Source organism: Drosophila kikkawai, chromosome 3L (assembly GCF_030179895.1).
Source record: "Drosophila kikkawai strain 14028-0561.14 chromosome 3L, DkikHiC1v2, whole genome shotgun sequence".
Taxonomy (NCBI): domain Eukaryota; kingdom Metazoa; phylum Arthropoda; class Insecta; order Diptera; family Drosophilidae; genus Drosophila; species Drosophila kikkawai.
Window position 1 is genome coordinate 4,219,105 of NC_091730.1, and position 22,281 is coordinate 4,241,385.

Below are 22,281 nucleotides of genomic sequence, written 5' to 3' on the forward strand. Positions count from 1 at the left end.
TTTTTTTTATTGATTTAAGCGCTTGACTTTGCTTTGTTACAAAACAATTTGTCACTGAACTCTTACTTGGGAATTTTAAGAGCAATCGCTGAATTCTTACATGGGAAATTTTAAAGAGAAAATTCCCACCGATAAGGTTGAAAAATTTCCTCTTAGCTGTGCTTATAGAATATTTTTAAATAGTAATAAAAAATATACAATTTGTATCTATCTTAACTCTTTTAATAATATATAATTATTAATACATTTTCTAGACCCTTTTTCTCTCTCTGTAAAAACCTTATGGCTGTTCCTTGTATGAAATGAAATTAGCAGGGACTCACGATATAAGGACAAAGTGAGGTGGTAGGCACAAACTTTTCTTTGTCGTAAAAATGTTCTCGGCTGCGCAATGTTTCCTGAAAAAAGGTTGCTGCCACAAACAAAACAAAACAAAAATTGATATCTCAAGTGGAAATACATGGAACATTTGTTATCCCAAAAAACCTGATGCTGTTTGCTCATATAAAATTTATGAGTTTCATTGACATCGCTGGGCAAAGTTTTATTTACAGATTTCGTTGATTGTTTCAAAAGTTATTGATTTGAAATTTATGGCATCCTGATTTTTCGGATGAAATTTATAAACCGAAACGAATGGCTGGTTAATTATTCAAAAGACATTTTATGTGTTTCGGACTTGAAATGTTTCAATTGTGCTTATTTATCTCAATATTCTTGCTGTTTTTAAGCGGAATTTGAATAGCTAATTGGGCTTTAAATAAAAATATAATATATATATAAGAATATAAAATTTCTTTCTATTTCCTTTTGGCAATTTAAAGAGGGAAAAACTGTAAAGCTTAAACTCTTGTATTTATCAACTATAATCCGCTTTTTCCTTTGTAGTTTTTAATTTTCCTCGGGACTTTCTGGTTGAGTAAATATTGACAAATATTGATAATATTTCATTACCATCTACCCTGCTCGTTACTTGTTTCTGCCTTTTCTCCTTTTTCCTCCCCCCTTTATCCTTGTCAACAATTTTTTCAATCCTGTTGCCTTCTTTTTGGTTCCGTTTCTGTTTTTTTTTTATTTGCTGTCAATATGGCGCCGTTTATGACAAACTGTTCGATGATGGCGGCGACAGCTTCGTCCGCCTTTAATCACACCAACACTGAATTTTCTTTCTCTTTGTTTTTTTTAGTTTGCTGCACTAAAAGAAAATTTTAGTTTTTTGTAAATTAAGTGTTCAGTGTTAGTAATTAGTTAAAAAGAAATTCTTTTTAGGAGGATTAAGCAATTTTTTGTATGTATTTATTTTTATATAACTCTGAGATCATTAGTTCTAGAGTTATTAAATTTTTTAGAAACATTCTTAAAGGTTTCACACAAATGAATTTATATTTAAAATTAGGCCAAATACATAAAATATGTATTTAAAACCTATTTTTCTCCCTGTGTAATCCTGGCCTGGTGCAAACTTAATGACTCAATGGCGTGTCTTTAGCTCTCGAGTTAATGTTTCGCGTATTGATTTCGCTTCCTTGGCCTCAGCTTCACTCCCACTCCCACTTGGCTCCCCCCTTTTCTCGCAGATTCTCAGCTACTCCTTGGCATTTCTCCGCGGGAATGGAGGCAGCATTAGCAGGCAGAAGCAGCAGCATCCGCAGCGAGTTGGCCAAGTAATTAAGGTTCTTGTAGCGCTGCTGCCTGAATGGCTCCCCAAGTTACGTGCATGAAATCTAAATTTAATTTGCAACTTGTGCCAAAAGCGACACGAGAGAAAACACAAACGCGCACACACAAAAATTAAATGAAATATTTCTTTTGCTGCATGAAGCCTATTGACGTCATTAGCAGTTGATGGTGATAAAGATAAAGATAAAGTTAAGAAGCAGATGGTCAAATAGATAGTTAAGATGGTCAAATAATAGTAGTAAGTTTGTTTAATAATTGGATTAATTAGGGAAAATATTTTTTGGAGGTTTGGATATTATTTTAAAAGTTTTATTTCTCTACAGAAAGTTAACAAAAACAAACTCTTTGATATTTACAAGTAATTAAAGAGTAAGGAAATTAATCTTGACTTTAAAAAATCTTTAAAAATAATTACTGCTAATTTTAATAGAAAATGCTAAAATGTAAAATTCTAACCTATTTTTTCCTCATAAAAAACATCTTCCTTTGACAAAATAAAATTCTATTAAAAACCTTTTAAAAGTCAAAACCCAAAACCAAATTGTAAAACCCAATAAAACTTACCAGTAATTAAATCTTCCAACAATCATTTAACATTAAACTTTTTACCACAAATCATGTTATAAACATTTCCCAAATAAAGTTTAAATGTTGCCCCCAATTTGATTTCACTTACAGAAATCCCTTCAAAATCAATTTCACCAAAAAAAACTTTTTATAAAAAAAAGGAAAATAATAAAAGAGAAAACCTCAATTTCAGTTAAAGTTTGAATGCGGCTGCATTTGGTCTTGGCACTCGAGCAGAAAATTTGACATTGAATTAAGGTCTCTTTCCCCCCAAAAAAAACATTTTCATTTCTTTACGGTTTTCGGTTTCACTTTTTGGTGAGTCAAAAAAAAAAAAAAAAAACAGAAAAAAAAATGAAAATCAGGCACATCAAGAAAAGCGAAACCATGGGAAATTACCATAAAAATGCGCAGCACTGGGAAAGATTATCTTTATTTGCAGACAGACGCAGGCAAATCAAATGTGAGTCCTTGAACCTTTTGTCTCTGCCCCCTCCTACTCCCCATTTTTCCCACCCACTTGAGTTTTCCCCACAGTCACATCAGACTAAACAAAAGCCAGCGGGAAAACAACAAGGAAAATTACAAAACAAAAAAAAAAGAAAAGAAAACAAGTCAAAAGGTAACCAATAACAACAAGGACAACTCGAAGGAGACAACGGCAACCACAAATGACCAACTTAAGCCTCAATTTAGGTTTTTGGTCAGAAAAAGGAAAACTTGGGGGAAAAGTCAAGGTGGAGGGGGGTAGTGGAGGCTAGGAGTATAAGGAAAACTGTGACCACCTTGCTGGCAAATTGCCTGGCTTAAAAATTTAATACTCTTCGCTTATTTGAAAACAATCAAAGTTCCAATTTCGTTGTTGATTTTTCTACGGCACTCGGAAAAAAGTTGTATAAATTATTTGTTAAGATGGGTTTTTCCATGAAATATAAGGTGATTTAAGAAAACCTTAAAAAGGTGTCAAAAATTATTTATATTTATAAATTTAACTTACCATTTCTTAATCCTTTTTTTTTGTAATTATTTAACAACTTTAAGTAAACTCCCAACTGATTGCTTGTTTATCCTTTTCTTGCCGTGTCGCTGTTTACTGTTTTTCTCGTTTGGCTCGTACCGCTGTTATTTATTTATATATTATTTGCTTGGCCCACTTACCTGACATCGCATCCCTGTCCCTGGCATCCTTCCGACTTCCTTCCTGCCATCCTTCCGGTGGTATGGTATCTTCATCCCCCCTCCTCCTCCTCCGCCTCTCTGGTGACAGAATTCTGGTCATGTGCTGCACATAATTGCATTCAAAGCTCTGCAAAGCCATCTCCTCCCCCCCTTTGCTTATTGAGAAGAACGCGCGGCAAATGACAATAAAAGCGGTTACTCATACGCCCCGTTGTCCATGTGGAAAGTTGCTCATGTAATTACAGTGCCTGACCAAGAGGCGGGGCAAAAGTACTATAAGGTATTCTTTATGCAAACTTTTAGGTCATGGATCTGGCCAATGACAAGTTAAACCCAGAAAGTTTTGCGGAAAATTTAAGTTTTTCACAGGGAAGAGGGGGGTATTTTTTCTTTGGTTCGTTTGTTGTGAAAAGGCAAAAAGAGAACTTTCTGTGATGAAGGTTGCTGCTGCTGTTGGAGTACTGTCACAAGTTTAATTTGATTAACTTTGAGAAAAGTATATTATTAATCTATTTAGCAAAATTATAAAACTTTTTTAAATAAGCCAAAAGCATAAGTAATTAATGTAAAACTGTAGAATTTCTTAAAAAAAGAGTGGTTTCTCTTTGCTAATTGATAAATCGATTAGGGAAAAGTAGCACTTGGCACAAAGTAAACTCAAATTCAAGTGAAAATAATTATTTTTCTAAGAACTTAACCACCTTCTTTGTAGTTTCTTTGCGGCATTTGTAACCATTTCAAATTCCTGCTCATCTCATACCATCTTTTCTTTAATGACCCACAATTTTCCTTTGCCATTTCCACTAGTTCTATATTGATTTATGTGGGTTTTATGTTTTGGTGCTCCATTCCTTTTAACCGACAACCTTCTAAGCGGGTTTTCCATTGAGTAAAATGAGTGACCAGTGAAAAGTCACCTAGAGAAAATTGAGAATTTTTAAGATTTATTTAAAGAACATATAATATATATTTAAATAATTTTGTTTATTTTTTTAAAATAGTCTTTAAAAATCAAAGAAAAGTCAAGGAAGTTCTGAGAATATTTGAAGTTAAAATTGAAGAAAACTAAAACGATTTTGTATAAAATTGAGCTTTAATTTATTTGTTTAAATCAATTTAGAAGAAGATCCTTCAACTTTTCTTCTTCCTAAAATTCTTTAAAATTTCTAAAACACCTAATTTATTTTTCCCAGTGTTCTCTTTAACAGCCGGTGGTCATTGTGACAGTTTTTGGTTTTATTTCACCCTGCCTTTTGCAATTGATTTTAGTTTTAGTTGAACGCGAACCTTTACCCACGACGGCTGAGGAAATTTTTTCAAGTCACTGGAAAAAATAAAAAAAAAAAAAAATCAAAGAAACTCATATACATACAATACATACGTGTGCGTGGGATAAATCGAATGAAAATCGATTATACGCCACGTTGAACGCAGTCAAAAGTGAGGGAAAAAAATTGCGCCGAACGTTTGCAGTCGCGGATTCAATTTAACGCCAGACTTGAGTCTATCCTTTGCCTGTAAATCGCAGGAGATATCGAAGGAAATAAAATATATACATGTATATATAGACACGGCGCCAAATTGAGATGTCCTGTCAACGCCCAACGATTGCCATCAACGATTGCTGCCGCTCATCGGGACTTTGATTGGGGCGCAGGCTAATAGGCCGGCATTATCCTTTTTTTCGCCAGCTCAAATTACTTGGCGCAGGACCTTGGGCAGGATGTTCCGCAAACGCAAGCAGCAGCAATTGAGATTGAAACAGCGTCCCGGCGACCGGAAACGGAAATTGTTGTTCTGCATTTTTAAAAGAGGTTCGCAGAAAGCCTTTCGTTGTTTTGTTTCATTTTACCACCCACTCTCTCACACTTGAGCAATGAATTTTTAATGTGTAGGCGTGGCACAACCCCTTACTCAATTATCCCCGCAAAAACAAAAAAAAAAAGAGTTAAGAACAAAAGGATCTCGAATCCTTTATCCCTGTTTCGTCTCCCTCCCAGAAGGGTAAAAAAAATAGAGGAATGTAATCACTTGTTGAGTGCCTTTGTTGCTTGGCTCCTTTCTTGCTGTTTTTTTCACTCTGGCTAATAGTCGGCCAATTAATTGCCTGTCTGTCTTGGGGCTCTGCCCTGGGCCATCATTAATCAGGGGCGAAAATTGATAAGCGCAAATGATTTAATAATAAATTAAAACCAAGGGGGTAGCTCAAAGCAAAAAACTAATAAGGTGAAAAGTGGGCTATAAAGTTGTAGTTTAAAAGGATTTAAAAATAATTTACAATTAGAGAAGACAGATAAGATCAGATTCAGCGTAGTTACAACTAATTTATGGCTAAAAGCAGTTGGGAATTTTAGTGCAAAACAAACTGTAAATAAGCCTTTGTTGAGGGGACCTTTTCAGAATTTGATGTAGCTCTGTAATATTTTCTCGGATTAACTTGAAATAACTTCTAAATATAAATTCCAATTAAAGTTGGCAACTTTTTATGGTCCTTCATGAAACGTGTCCCTCCTCAGTCTCCTCTCTCTCTCTCACTGATAAAATTTAATTATGTGCCTGCCTCAAGACAAACACTGACGGTAATTTTAATTTGATTTGTCGTGTCACTCACTTAGTCGTATGGCCACAAACAAAACAATTCAAGAGCAAACATCACGTGGGCAGCATAAAAAAGCCAATGAAGTGGCAATGTCTCGGATACTCTAGAGTTTTTGGGGATATATACAACGACGGTTACTTAACTTAGTCTGAAAAAAATATTTATAAAATATATATACCAAAAATGCTTTTTATTAAGAGAACTCAGAAACTCGGAACTTCTTGGAGATTTCTAAATTATTTTTAAATTAAGCTCTTAAAGAAGTTTTGTACATTTTGGGTACAAATCGAATTGATTTCTAGGTATTTGTTTTTTTAATTTTTCGTCTCCAATTTGTCACATTTTTTTTAAAACAAATTTAAAACAACTAAGAAAGACTTAAGAAGGAGAGATTTGAAATCACCTTTAAAAGTGTCTAAAAGTATGCATTGAAAAATGTCTCAAATTTCTTTGTCATATTATAACTCAAAGCATAGTTTTAGGCACCATTTTAAGTTCATTTTGAAATCTCAAAAAATCCTCTAAATATATCTATTATAATATTTTTTAGTGCATCTAAAAGTTCACTTTGCTTTACCAGACTTCCCCTCGTATAATACTTGCTCATTTGATATTGTTATTTACCTGAGGGGCCCATACAAACACTTAACTTTATTTAACCTGAATTATTCCTGCCATTCCTCAGACCACCGAATATTCTCTTTTATCTCACCGCCTTTTCTCACTTTCTTTCTCGTTTTCTTTTGCAGGTAAGTTTGACATTGATGGACTGGCTATAAGGCGGCATATACTACATACAATACATATATTCTGCAGAATCGGAGGAGACTGTAAGTGGGTGTATGTCTCTGTAGGAGACAAAGTCGCCCCAAAAGAAAATATGCAATGACTTTTGACATTCCCCCTGTTCCGCTCTTGTGTGTGTGTGCGTGTGTGGAAAAGCCATAGATGGCGGAAATTTGGAAAAGCGTGGCGCGTGTGGGTTCTTTGCTTTTCCAAAAGTCGCCGCCTCCTGTGGCTTACCGTTATCCGCCCCGCGATGCAAATTAGATTTAGATTTTCCCCAAATTTTCCTCACGCACACATCTTAAAGTTTGTTCTAAGCTCAAAGCAAAAAAAATGTTGGGCCTCCTGCTGATGACGGATTTTTCCCCGCTTTCTCTCTAGATTTTCCTGGGGAAAAAGAAAAACAGTTTCTGTTTATTCTTTTTTTTTTTTTGTAGGCTGCGACAAAGTCCTAAGAAAACAATGGCAAATTAATGGCAAGTTAAGTGAAAAGTTGATTGCCATTCTCTTTCTTTTTTTTACGCTTTGACGAACCTTAAAAGGTGGCAAATGAAGCGGCAAACTTCAAGGGATAAAGGTGATATTTGTGACAAAAATACATATGTTTTGTGGGGTATAGGGAAAAGTAAGGAAAACAGAGGGGAAATGTAGTTAACTTTGAAAAAGAAAAGGGTTTTTTGTAGGTTTTTTTTTGTTTTTTATGGTACCAAAATTAGGTTCTCTGAAGGAACTAAAGAATTATTTATTAAATTTTATTTTTTACAAGTATTTTTATTTATCTGTACAAAACAAAAACTAATTAGAAATGTATTTCAATTATTTTATAATTTTTAAACATTTTTCAGAACATTTTTTTTCATTTATATTTTTATTTCAATACTTTTATAATCCTTAATCATGTAGATTTCTTATGTTTCTGTACAACAATAAAATTTATTATAAATGTTTTTTAATTACTTAATAATATTTAAAAATATGTTAGCTATTTTTGTGCCTTCTTAATATGTTTATAAAAACATTTATTCCACTTAATTTCCTTATTATCTTTAGCTTTCTTGTTTAACTTTCTTTATTTATGACTTTCCACATTTTTGTTCACTCCTTTCTTTCGTTTACTCCTTCTGCTCCTTGAGTTTTCTCGCCAATCAAGTGGAAAACAACATTAATATAAACATTATTCAACATTTAAGCACACACATTTGCCTTATCTAAATGCATTTATTCAGGATGTTGCACATATTTTTCATTTCGGGCCAATTTCCATATGCATTTCGATGCTCTCTTTTTTTCTACGGTGCTCACAATGCTCCTGGAAAAAGGATGCTGCACCACTAACACACACACACACACACACTTATGCATTATGCAAATGGCGACACTGAAGCTGACGGAGAGAAATACGTGAGAAAAAGAAAACGAGAGAAAAGGAAAGGGAAAGCAAAAGCTTATGCGAGAGGGGGCACTGAAAGGGGCTATCAGAGCCTCAAAGAAAGTCCTTGCCACTTGCAACACTGCAATAAAATTTTTTTTATAGGTTTGTTTTAAAATAAAATAATTTTTTTATACTTTTATTTATATTTTTCAACTACAAAATCAATTTAAAAAAATGTTTTCTTTGGTTAAAAAAGGTTTTCCATACTTAAGCTGAATTTTACTTTTAGTTTTAAGCATTTAGTTGGCTTAAATTATGATCAATGATTATTTTTAAAATGTAGTGGTATTTTGTAGAATTTTTTTTCAAGTGTATTGAGTGCCGCCTTTCCACTTAACCCATTGCGTGCCTGGGACAACATGAGGCAACTTAGTTGCCATAATTTGCACATTTTAGCTGCGATGCAAATGCACGCCGACGCATGCCAGCGACAGTTGACCCCCCACTCTCTGCACTTTCCACCCACTTTCCTCACATTTTCCTCTCCCCCCTCCCCCTTGCCACATGCAAAATGATGATATACGAGGCAAAGCGAATGTTTTTGATAGCCAACGGAAATTGCCAAGCCAAACCAGAGAAGCAACAAAACACGACAGCAACAAATTCGTAAATATTTTAAAATAAGCCTTTAGCATTTTCCACACACTCAAGTACACTGTGGAAAAATTATAGGCTTCTGGCATTGGTTTTTGAAATTCATTTAGAACTTTGGCAGAAAAAATTTTTTTTTTTAATTTATAGAATATTTTTTTGAGTTTTTAAGCCTCTAAAAATTTTAAACTATTTAAAAAATACTTGAAAATGTATTTTTTAATTCTCAGTGTAAGTAGAGACCTTAGGGTTATTCTCTGCACAGAGAGAAAAATTAATTGACTTTCTTGACATGCGTTTAAAATTATTTTAAGACTTTTTAAGAAAAAATATAGTTATTATTTAATATTTAAAGAGATGTAATTTTGTTCTTTAAATCTCTTAAACTTAAAACGAGATAAAAAATAGATTTAATACGTATTTTTTAACTCTCAGTGTAAGAAGATCCCTTGATTTAAATCGAAAATATTAAAAAATCAATTTTTCAATAATTTGTATATATACAGTTTTAGCTTTTTCTTTATGTTTTGTTAATAAGAATTGTGAATATATATAATTTCTCAAAATACAACAATAAACTCCTCAACAACATTTCTCAAATTCATATTTTTTCTACATGTTTTTAAGTGCCATTTTGGCTCAGTGTATGAATTCCCCGAGACCCTTACACCGCCCAACCTTTTTGCATTTGGCAATTGACTCAAAGCAAATGACAGCAAATAGTAGTAGTAGTCTCCCGGATCTTTATCTGTTTTATCAGGTTTATTTGTTCATTAGGTCAGAGTCATAGTGTTCGTAGTCGTCGTCGTCATCAGCAATTATCGGGGTACAGTGTGCCCTCGCTAAGCTTAACGCCTCAGGTAGAGCGAGCTGTAAGGATAGGCTCCATAGCCGCTGTAGGCGTAGGGCGAGGCATAGACTCCGGCAGTGTATCCAGCGGTGTAGGGGGAGGCGTACAGGCCGCTCGAGTAGGCGTAGGGCGTGGCAGCTGCCACCACGGGGGCGGAACTGTAGGCGGTCAGGAACTGTGGCTTGGCACAGGCAACGGCCACCAGGGCGAACAGGCACAAAGCGAACTGGTTGAAAGGAGGAAAAAGAAGGAGAAAGGCGGAGGAAGCCTTTGATTAACCAAAATACATAATTGCCAGAGGGGGTTGGGCTAATAATAGTGGTAAAGGAAGCACAAAATTCCTTAGATATAGCTTTAAACGAGAGCTTTTTGTGGGTTTTATATAGTCTAAAGAGTGTTGAATGAATTTGTAATTCATTTTTAATTATTAAATTAATGATTTCTAATAATTAATACATTTTTAAACCAAAAATTACTCAAGAGTAATATGGAACTTAACAAGGAAGTCTTCTTTCATTTGAATAAATTTGGAAAATTAATTGATTTTAATTATTTTTAAAACATAATTCATTTATTTTTAAACCTATAAATCCTCTTGAGTAATCATGTAGGCTTGTAGAACTCCAGAAACTCTCTTAATCCTCAGTGCTTCCTCTTTTACCTCCTCAAAGTCTCTATAATACCCCCCTATATCCTTTATATACTCACAAACTTGAACATCTTGGTTGATTGCTGTGTGTTTTGGCTGCTGATTGAACAGAAACTGATATGATTAAATAGTAGAAAAATCGCTGGCTTTTATAGCAAAAGTTTAGTTGACGCCGAGTGGGTGGTTGCCGAAAAAAATAAATAAAAGGGCAAAGCCAGAGGTCACTCTTGACCGTGGCACGTCTGCTCATTTTCTGTTTCTACATTATTTTTCTACTATTCTATTTTTTTTTTGCCTTTTAATTTGGTTGTTGCTTTTGGGCCAAACGTCTTCGTCTTTATGGCCGCCTTGCGTTGCGTGCATTGCATTCGTAATAAAGCTGTGTTTACCTATGTTTGGCTGGATATATGTTTCTAACAATGAAGCCAGCGGAATAAAATGAAATAAGACACAGAAAAACGGAAGCTATCAGAAATTCCCGTAGCAAAATGCAATTTGACCTTTGGCCATGTTAATTTGTCTTGGGCCAGATTGTCAATTAACGCCAGAGATTTCTTGGAATATTTTTTGTTCAACTTTGGATTTCTAAAGGGGAATCCAAGGAGGATTTTTAAGGAGGGTATTTTTAACCAAAAATATTTAAGATATCAGGAAATAAGTAAATTTTTAAAATCTTTAATTTAGTTTGAAGATTAGCCCTGAGATCTTTCTTTTAAAAATATAATAAAAATAAAAAAAATCTAAAAATCTTCAAAACTCGCATAAAAACCCATTCATAGGTCCCAGAAATCGACAAGTCATTAAGTTTCTTTTTCAAGAAAAATTTTCTTTATTTCCAAACTATTTGCTCTCTCAAAATATAAATTGTACTAGTTTTATTATTTAAAAATCTTTAAAAAATCCCATAAAAAACTTGATAATATTCTCAAATTGCCAGCTAATTAAGTTGCCAATTCAAGGACATTTTTCTTTTATTTCCAAACTACATATTTCCCCCTTACTCTCTAGACTTTTCCTCCTTCATTGTTACGCTTTTCCTTTGCTCTGCAAACAATCAATTTGTCAAGTTGTAAAATTAAAGCAGCTTCTTACTTTTTTTTTTGGGAAAGAAAGCAAAGCAATGAAAGAAACTGAAACTCTTCTTTCTCAGCTTTTCGTCTATTGTTGAATGTTGTGCATTTTGCATTTTAAATACAATATAAATTAAGTTGGCAGCTCTTTGGCATTGAGAACAGCTTTTTCGGTAAAAGATGCTCAGATGCCGAGATGCTCAGATGCTGAATGAATGAATGGCAGCCCTTTTATCAAGCTCCTCACAGTTAATTTTGCTGAAGGATAAGAAAGGGAAGCTAGTGTGTGTGTTTGTGTGTGCTTGCAAGATGTAAAACTGGTTGGCAAAGGTCGGGGAAATTTGGGGGAAAAACTGACATTGAAGACGAATTGTTCCGCCCGGAATGAAGTGGAGTTTTCTTGGGGGGCCCTGAACTGTGTGCTGATTTAATCTGCGATTACAGCTGAAAACGAGAAACTATCTTTGGGTATTTTTCTATTTTAAAATGAGGGAGGTTTCAAGGAAGTTTTAAAGAGAATTAAGAAGGGAAAATGAGGAATAAACTCAGAAAATAGGGCCTTTTAGTATTGGTTATAAAATTGAATATATTTATGATAATATAATACAAAAATTACCCTTACCTACTATAATCTTAAAGCCTCCTTCAGGAATTTTTCATTAAATTATAAATAGTCCATAAATAATATAATTTTAGACCGTTGAAATCAACAAAATTGTAAATATTTGTGGCAAAAGTTTTCTTAACTAATTTATATTATGAATTTGTTTTAATTAATTTATTTATTATAAGTTTTCGTTTCCGATTTCAGGTTTCGGTTGCTAGGTTTATTTTTTTTTCAGAAAAATACATACAGGAAATCTACAAAAGAACAAGCTAAAAAATAAATATAAAACATTATCTATGAAATAAAAATCTAAATAAGGTATATAAAATACATAAACAATTTTCTTAAATTTATTTTAATAAATATTAAATTAAATGACTTCGTTTTCATTAATTTTTAACACTTTTTAAACATATTTTTTCTTTAAAAATCCCTTGTTAGTTTTAAAGCCACATTTTTTCTCGCATGCTATAAAATAAATAGCACTGCTTGAAACCCAGTTGCTTGAAAACCCTCAGTTGTCTTAAAACTGTCTTTGTTTTTCGCTCTCTTTTCGTTTTTTTGTTTTACGTTTTTGTTTTCTGTGAGCCTGCGCTTTCGTTAGCCGGCATTTTTCCCTCTCAGTTTTCCTTCCATTTTCCCCCATTTTCCGACTCCACATATTACATGCTTCCGTTTCCCGTTTACATGTGCGCTATATAGTTGTAGTATTTACTATATATAAAAGCGGATTCTGTATGTAAATTTATGGCAGTGCGTGTGTGTTTGGCGTTTAGTTTCCAAAATGAAAACAAAAACAAGAAAGGAAGCTAACTTCGGCACGCCGAAGTTTGTATACCCTTGCAGATTGGTTTCGATGTTTATATTATAGATTTAAATGCTGAAAAGACTCACAAAACAGTGTTTCATTACATTTTACCTATACTTATTATGTTTACAGTTTGACACTTACAGTTTTACATTCCCAGCTTTACATATTTTATACATTTACCGATCGCTTCTATGGCAGCTATAAGATATAGTTGTCCGATTTTTATGAAATTTATACCAAAATTCTAGAATAATAAAAAAAGCGTATATCTCAGAGTAGATAAACATACGTTGAAAAACAACGAAGCAATAATTTTTTTCCTATTAATTTCCCGATCGTTCCTATGGCAGCTATATCATATAGTCGTCCGATTTTCATAAAATTTTTACCAAAATTCAGAAATAATATATAATGGCTACATCTAAAAAAATGTGCAAAAATATTGAAAAACAGCAAAGTTATAATATTTTTTCGAAAAATATATCGAACATTTGTATGGCAGCTATATGATATAGTCGTCCGATCCGGCCCGTTCCGACATATATAGCAGTGAGAGCATATAGAAGACTATATGCAAAGTTTCATTCAGATAGCTTTAAAACTGAGGGACTAGTTTGCGTAGAAACGGACAGACGGACAGACGGACAGACGGACAGACGGACATGGCTAGAACGACTCGGCTGTTGATGCTGATCAAGAATATATATACTTTATAGGGTCGGAAACGTCTCCTTCACTGCGTTGCAAACTTCTGACTGAAATTATAATACCCTGCAAGGGTATAAAAACACCGAAATTAGATTTTTTCTTGCAGTTCCCCGATCGTTCCTATGGCAGCTATAAGATATAGTCGCCCGATTTTCATAAAATTAAATACGAATTTCTAAAATAATAAAAAATGGCTATATCTCCAAGAAGATAAAAATACGTTGAAAAACAACGAAGTTATAAATTTTTTTCTGTTAATTGCCCGATTGTTCCTATGGCAGCTATAAGATATAGTCGCCCGATTTTCATAAAATTAAATACGAAATTCTGAAATAATAAAAAATGGCTATATCTCAAAGAAGATAAAAATACGTTGAAAAACAACGAAGTTATAAATTTTTTTCTGTTAATTGCCCTATTGTTCCTATGGCAGCTATAAGATATAGTCGCCCGATTTTCATAAAATTAAATACGAAATTCTGAAATAATAAAAAATGGCTATATCTCAAAGAAGATAAAAATACGTTGAAAAATAACGAAGTTATAATTTTTTTTCTGTTAATTGCCTGATTGTTCCTATGGCAGCTATATGATATAGTCGTCCGATTTTCATAAAATTTATATAGAAATTCTGAAATAATATAAATTGGCCATATCTCAAAAATGGTGCAAAAATGTTAAAAAACAGCCAAGTTATAATATTTTTTCCAAAAATGTATCGAACATTTGTATGGCAGCTATATGATATAGTCGTCCGATCCGGCCCGTTCCGACATATATAGCAGTGAGAGTATATAGAAGACTATATGCAAAGTTTCATTCAGATAGCTTTAAAACTGAGGGACTAGTTTGCGTAGAAACGGACAGACGGACAGACGGACAGACGGACAGACGGACATGGCCAGATCGACTCAGCTGTTGATTCTGATCAAGAATATATATACTTTATAGGGTCGGAAAGGTCTCCTTCACTGCGTTGCAAACTTCTGACTGAAATTATAATACCCTGCAAGGGTATAATAAATGAGTTTTGTGTGTGTTGTTGTTGTCTTAATTGCACAGAGGGGACACTAAAAGGAAACTATGAATGAAAAATAAAAGAAAAAAATTAAATATGGAATACATTTTGAAGGAAAATTATTATTAAATTAAGATAAATAAAAATAAAAGAAATTTTATTTAACATATTTTCTTCAATTTTCAATATATAAAATCATAATTAATTAATTAGATTTAAATACTTATTTTTTCATAAAAAACCGGTTAAACAAATTAAATTATAATAAGTTATATTATGTTTTATATTAATTAACATATAATTTAAAGAGATATTTATTTTAAAAAAACATTTTAAAGGTTTATAAAATTTTTAATTAAGTTTAAAGACATTTTATTGTATATTTCTCTTGTTTTAAATATGTAAAAATTATATTTAATAGCAAAAATATTTGTTAATTTTGTACAATATAAAATTATGTTAGTTTTTTCCGGTCTCCACTGTACTTGGGTTTATAGTGGGGCCTAAAAATAGTAGACGCCGGCGGCAGCCACCACTCGGGAAAATTCTTGAAGAGCCGTTTTTGGGAAATTCCTTACCGAAAAGTTAAATATGGCCAAAAAGAGATTTGCCGCTGTTTATCCACTATTCTGGGTGTGTTGTTGTTGTGTGTGTTTGTAAAAACAAGGTGAAATTGCTTTTGAAGTGCGCCTCTTGTTTTTCTTTGGCTTTTCCACAGTCCGACAAATGATTGCTTCATCAGGGAGCTTAAAGAAAATAAAAGTTTCTGGGGGATGTTATGGGTTTTTATTTTATTTATATTTTATTTTTTCAATCTAGTTAATGAGGAATGCTTATTGATTTTCAATCGCTTTTCCAACATTTTCCAGTCTCTTTGTGGTTGTTGTTTCCCTTCAAATGGCCAATTTATGGGCTTTTGGTGGGTGGGAAGTGGGCGTTTATACATTCCTACGTGTGTAAATTCCAAATCAATTGGCAAAATTAATTGAATTTAGTTCACATAATTAAGAGCAAAGCCTTCTCTGTGAACAGACAAGTTAAATTAAGTGTAAATATTCAGTTGATTAAGCAAAATGGATTCAAAGTTTATTAACTAAGCATTAATAATTATTAATAAGGTTTGAGAAATGGGGGTTCTTTTTTAAACATTACTTATCAATTTAAAAAAAAATTCATAAAATTTATTAAATTAAATTAAAAAACACTTTTCTATTTAAAAAGAAAATCATTAAAATCATTTAATAAAATTCGGCTTACTAATTAAAAAATTAAGAACTTAAATTACTAAAAAATCTATACTTAAAACTATTATTATTTCTTAAAAAAAAAAAGGAATTGGTAATTTTTCTTTGCAAAGAAAAAATAAATTTAAAAAAATAAATCTTTAAAAATTAGCTATAACCAAATACGTGAATGTACATTATTATAAAGTGGTTGTTTTTAGAAAGTTAAAGTACATATTCGCATATTATAAACAATTTAAAAAGCCTAGATCTAGTGGGAAAATAGCTATAAGCTAGTTATAATCTTATACCCAAACTGGCAGCACTGATCGAACAAGTTCGAGTTTGACATAACCGATTTAAAAATGAAGCGTTGCCAGACATTTTACATTCTACATTCGACGTTTTAACAGCAACGCTTGCGAGATCTGGTACTTTTGGTCGCTGGGACTCAAAAGTCTGGCAACGCTGGTAGCTCGTACAATAGCGTTGCCAGACCAGTCCCAGCGACCAAAAGTGCCAGATCGAATTGTCAGTTAACAGAAAGAGAGCAACAGAGCTGTTAACTTTTGAGCTAAAAAAAAACGGTCGAACAAGTTTGAGTTTGAACCGATTTACAGTCAAACCATAGAGAGAGCCGTTAACAGAATATGGAATTCTCTCTCACTCTCTGGGCTCTCTCTGATTTTTAAAAAAATAATATTTTGTGTTTTTTTTTTAATTTTAAGTATAACATTTTAGGCATAAAATATTAAAAAGATTTGCATATGTATCAGTGATTCCAAAGCTTTCCAAAGGAGTTTTTTGTTACTTTTGTATATACATTTTTTAATCAAAAACAACAAACGGTTCCCAATTTAGTGCCAAATTATTTTAAGCAAATTCAAAAAGATTATTTAGTTATTCTAGACGACCTCTTAAATATAAATATATATATTTCAAATGCTTCACCTATTCCTCTTTATTTCGGGAAAATAGGCAATGCAATACTATTTAATTAAATTTTAAAAAATCAACTTTAATTTTCTTTAAATTCTTGAATTTTTTTTGTATTTTTTAGTTTCCATTTATAGTTAGTATTCATTTAATTAAGATTCGGCTAGAGTAAGCGTTCCTGTTAAAATGTCGAAATCAATCTTACACGCTAACAGAATAACAGTGTCAAATTTGTCAGTTAACATTTTTTTGGGGTCGAATTCTCGTTTTTGGGGTCGAATTCTCGTTTTGGCGTCGAATTCTCATGTAGAATGTAAAGTGTTCGAGAGCGAACCTGTTTGTTAACATAGAATTGCTCTCGAAAACAGAATTTTGCCAGTTAACAGAAAGAGAGCAACAGAGCTGTTAACGTCATTTTGCTTTTGGGCTGCTCTCTCAGGAACGGTGGGACAAAAACTGAAACAAAAACAGGAACGGTGGGACAAAAACACTGAAGCAAAAACAGTTTTTTTTCAAACACTCGCAAGCAAAGTTCGTGCCGCCGGAATATCTGTTTATTTCATGTGGAGAAAAACATAAACAACGCGCAACGAATGACATTAGTTCCGATTCAGTTAAATTTCTCGAAGATTTCCCGAACTTTGTGTTAATTTTGTTTTCGTTGTTGTATTCGCCGCCTTTTTTGCCGTTCCGTCTTGTTTTTGTTGCTATTGCGGAGCGTCTCTCGCGTGAGTGTAAGTGTGTGCGTGCGTTTGTCGTGTAAGTGTAGTGGCCCGCACACTAGGGTTTTGCTTTTAATAAATTATTAGTAAAAATCGACAAAAAGAAGAGAGAAATACGAAAAAAGTGTAAGCAAAGTCAAGTATATTATAAACGAAAAGATAATCAACAAGTGCAAGTGCGAAATAAGGCAAAGAAAACCAAAAGCAAAAGTAAACAAAATAGCCGAAGAAGAAGCAGAAGTGCGAAGAAGCGGCCAAAGGAAAATGAAGAAAATTGTGGTTTTTAATATTCGAAAATTGAATATCTAAATGGAAATATCATTCCGATCGAAGATCGAGACAAAGTGCAAAAGGCAACAATATGAAAACAACAAAAACTACGAAAGTGCCCAAAAGGAAAATCCGGTTTTACAACTTCTCTCCCTCTCTCTGTCCCCCCTGTCACAATGGAATACTCTTGCTCTCTGCCCCTCTCGTTCGCTCGCTCTCAGTTCAGAAATTTTTTAAACAAATTCCTTTACCTAATTTGTTGTTGTATTTTCCCAGTGAATTCATTAAACAAAGCAGAGATAGAAAACATGGAAAGTAGTATGTAAATGCATACAACAAATAAATAATGATTAAAAATCAACGGAGACAGGTGTTTAAAAAAAGGGAATACAAAAGAATTAGAAACTGTGCATTTTTGGTGGGAATTTGTGTACAGTGAAGGCTCTGAAAGTGAACGTTTTTTTAAATTATAAACAAAATAATAATGTGAAACATAATGAAATAATTATGAAAAACACAATATGGTGAAATGACACATTTTTCTGCTAATGTTTTTCTGCCTAATGTGTTCAGATCGTTTTAAAAATAATATTATGTTCTTATCTTATCAACAAATATTTCAAAATATGTTTTTACCCGAAGAAAGGTTTAAAATTTTCAATTTTTCAATTTAATTCTTCAATTTAACTCAACTTTTTATACTGTACTCAAAAAAATACAACCAAAAGTCCATCATCTTAAATTCATCGTTAAAAAGTGAAATCAATAACACAAAAAAATATTTTAAGACGGAAAAGAGAGGTGGCCATAAAAATAGCATAAACAGAAAATAACAATAAACCATGCAAAATAAACAGTAAGCTGCCGGCTTCTTCGCTCTCGTTGAATAAACAAAATACTTTACAGTTTAATTTTGCGGCAGCTGTTTTTTGTGTTAAACACAAGTACGAAAAAATATATGCATAAATAATTGAATTTCTTTTGCACGCTTTTTGTTATTCGCTCGCCAAATGGGATTTCCACACGAAAAATGTGGGAAATATTTAACGCAATCGGAGTTATTCGTGCCTTATCTTATCCGCAACAACACGATTTTAATGATGGTGCAATTGAAAAAATAACAGAGAAATGTGCTACAATTGCTTCCTTATCACTAAGGTATTACGTGCTGGAAACAGATAGTGCGGTGCTCCACGGTAATGGAATAGAAAGAGAAGTGTATTTAGTTGGTAAAGGAAATTACACATTTCATTATTTCCTCAGCAACCAAGTATTTTCATCTACTTACAATGTGTGTCTAGACGGAATTTCCTTCTTTTTTTTATTCTTTTTCGCTGAGGAAAAGTCTGGGTAGTGTGTGTATACTACGAGATTTTTGCACCCTCTTCGGATGCCTTTACTACTTTTTGTTGTGCTCCAGACTTCAGTTTACTCCACTTTACTCCGACTTTCGACCCCGTGCTCCTTCTCCACCACCGCCCACACATAATCCCACCCCTCTGGGCCGCAGCATCCAAGCAACCCCCAAAAAAACGCATTCTCTTGGTCCCTTTTATTGCCCTTACAGTGGGACATGACTAATTAGAACGTCAAACAGTCCACTAAAAGTGGAAATATTTTGTTTTCTATGATATATTATTTTCTTTAAAAGAATTTTGATATTTTGGATATTATAAATAAGTTTCCATTAATTTTTTGTAAAGTTATAATTCTCAACTGCAGTTTTGGTTATTTACTTATAATATTTTATATACATTTTGTTTAGAGTTTATTAAGAGATTTCACTGTGGTTACTAGCTTTTATTTTTTGTTTGTAGACGCCGTTTGCGCGCAAATTTAAATTTATGCGAAAATTCTGTGTGTGCTGTGGAACGCACCAACTGCGGCACCCCCTCCCTCTCTTCGTCTCTGTTTCTCGGCCCCCATCTCTTCTCCACTTCTCCGGGGAGCACAAGTTTTCAGCCGCCACAACAGCAACAACAAAAACAACGAATCTTCCCCACCGTTCGTTCTGCTGTTGTTGTTGTTTTTCTGTCCATTGGTTTCTGCTGTCTGCTGCTGCTGCTGCTGTTTTGCTTTTGTTGCTTCTGTCGTTGCACTGCAGACCGAGATGCCAACTCAAAGGGCGAGAAAGAGAAGTGCATAGATAGAGACAGCGGCTGGCTTCTTCCTCCATTTCCATTTCCATTTCCCACTTCCACTTCCACAATTGTGGAATTGTGAATTGTGTTCCATTAGCAACCCCGAACACTTGTACCGCACAGTACAGTGGAACAAAGATTATTAAGACAGTGGTGCTGTTACAGTGGCCTTTAGGGGATTTTTAAAATTATAAAATATCCAGGATGTTCGAAATTTATTGATTTTTGTGATATCAATTGATTTTAGTGTGAATTTGTGGGTTATATTGTAAGATAATCCTTAAATTACATGGTAAAATATATAAATTTAAATAATATGTATATTAAATGAAAAAAAATGTTAGTAATTTTGCCACACCTAATGTTCCTAGTGCACTGTGTACCACTGTGCTCGGTGGAAGCGACTGCTGCTGGTCAAAAGAGTTGATTGTTGTTGGTTTTTGCTGCTGTTTCGGTTTCTGTTTTGTTGTTTGTTGCTGCCTCCGTTTATTCCTCCACTTCCACCTCTCCATCTCCTTGCCTATCGCCGCCGCTCTTTGAATTCTCTTTGGCAAATTTTATTATCCAAAGTCGCGTGTGCTGGAAGTTGTTATTATTGTTACTTTTGTGTTTTTTTTTTTTTACATGTGGCTGTGTTTTTTGTTCAATAACGAAACAAAGTTCCTTTTCCCCCATCCAGTTTTTCTGTATTTTTCGGATTTTTGCTCTTAATTGGATTTGATTGCCTTTTTGGCTGGCGGCGCCGCCTCTCTAAAACGAAAAATCCATGAATCTCTGAGATGTTTTTTTTTTCGCTGCCACACAAATCGTATTAGTTTTTGTTGCTATTCCGTTCCCAACGCTTTCCTTTCTGGTCTCACATTTATTTAGATTTTTTTTTAGTCCATTGTTTAGGTTTTACAGGCGGAATTCGTTATAGGGAAATGGAAACTACTTTTTCTTTAATGAAAACTCTCTGAAAATAATTTCTATCTATTTCCTTTCTTAAAGGGCGAATTTCACTGGTTTGCTGGTAAATTTTTCATAAAAACCATTGTCATAAAATTTATGGTGCCAAAAATTTTACACATGTGCATATGTATATAATTCCCAACTTGTTCTAGCATCCCCATAGTGGCGAGTATGTTTGGATGTTTGTGCTATTAAACATTTGATATTACAAAGTAACACTTACTCTCAAAGTCACTACATTTTTTTTTAAATCAAGAAAATTTTCCTTAAATTTAGAAAACGATCTTAAACCTCTTAAACGGAGAATTTCTTTGTAAATTTCATTTTCATCAACATTTTTATGAGTGCAAAAGTTTTACTGTAATTCATTTATTGTTATTTTCGCACAAAGCCAGAGTTTGCCCCAAAAAAATAGTAGTACAAAAATAAAAGTCGGGCCTCCCTCTCAGGCCTCCTCTCTCGCTTGCTCTCGTGAGAATAAAATCGCTAAACTACTGAGCTGTAAATGAGGTTCAATGAACTTGCCACAAAACCGAGAGCGAGAGGGACAGCAAATGGGCAAGAGTGAGAGGTAGATAGCCGCTCTTTGTTGGAGCTTTTTCCTCACATATATTTTTTTTTTTAATATGCGCCTGCTGCTGACGCTGCAAGTTGCAAGAGCGCCGTTCCACATGTGCAATGTGCAATATGCAATGTGCAATATGTTGCACCCCACCCCCCCCACCACAACATCCCCATGTACCCCCATTTTCCGCCCCTTTCCCCCGCCTTCTTGCAGTCAACGCATTTGCTAATTTAATCGCTTCTCTTCTCTTTTTGCATTTGCACCAATGGACGCTCGTTAAAACAAATGTTGTCTGCATTATAAAAAAAAAATTTCTTATTGTTATTGTGGCCACTGCAGATATGAAAAAGGAATCACAAAAAAAAAAAAAAAATTAACGAGAGAAAAGTCCTTAAAGGTATTACACTAGGATTTCATGGCAAAACCTTAGTATTGCTTTTTTGTCGCTATAATTCGCAACTGGTACTGCCTGCAAACATGCTCTAAATGCCGATGAATGTGTGTTTTTGTTTAATGTTTGAAAAACTCTGCATTATTTGATTTGTCTCTATAATTCCCAACTAGTAATGGCTAAAACCTTGCTAAAGATATCTGATGTTTTTTCAACTTAAAATATTTTAAAATATTACAAATGTATATTCATATTTTCACTCTAGATTTATTTATGATTTTCTTTCGGTGCACCTATTGTGCTGGCTTTTGCAACTAAATGTGCTCCACATTCTACGAGTATTTCCCCCCTCCCTTTCCATTTTTTTTCTCCCCACTTCCTGAGCTCTCTTCAATTCGCGCCTGGCCGCCTTTTTAATGTGAGTCGCGCGCCAAATCCACAAAAATACAAAAAAAAAGTGAAACAAAAAAGTTAACTAACTGTCGACTCAAAACAGAATCGAAGCTAACGAGCCAGAAGTCAGTGCACTGGAACA

General features: G+C 33.6%; 2 protein-coding genes across 12 annotated transcripts in view; one reads left to right on the plus strand and one right to left on the minus strand.

Annotated features, from left to right (window-relative positions):
• Window positions 1-22,281, plus strand: part of LOC108079770 (phosphatase and actin regulator 2) — a 123,822-nt gene that overhangs the window by 11,726 nt on the left and 89,815 nt on the right. For 2 of the 11 annotated variants that reach the window (XM_017174204.2, XM_017174206.2), the window contains exon 1: window positions 5,135-5,240. The exons of 5 other annotated variants lie outside the window; for them this stretch is intronic. In XM_017174204.2, coding sequence (XP_017029693.1) covers window positions 5,150-5,240 — 91 coding nt within the window. In that variant the 5' untranslated portion in view covers window positions 5,135-5,149. Of the gene's footprint in view, window positions 1-5,134; window positions 5,241-17,231; window positions 17,555-22,281 lie in introns of those variants that run through there. 4 more of the 11 variants (XM_017174196.3, XM_017174199.3, XM_017174197.3 and 1 more) reach the window with 3 other exon arrangements.
• LOC108079771 (uncharacterized) lies at window positions 9,502-10,461 on the minus strand. Its single transcript, XM_017174208.3, has 2 exons — window positions 10,393-10,461; window positions 9,502-9,910 (listed from the first exon to the last, which is right to left on the minus strand). The coding sequence occupies exons 1-2, from the start codon at window positions 10,402-10,404 to the stop codon at window positions 9,683-9,685; spliced, it is 240 nt and encodes a 79-aa protein (XP_017029697.1). The 5' UTR covers window positions 10,405-10,461; the 3' UTR covers window positions 9,502-9,682.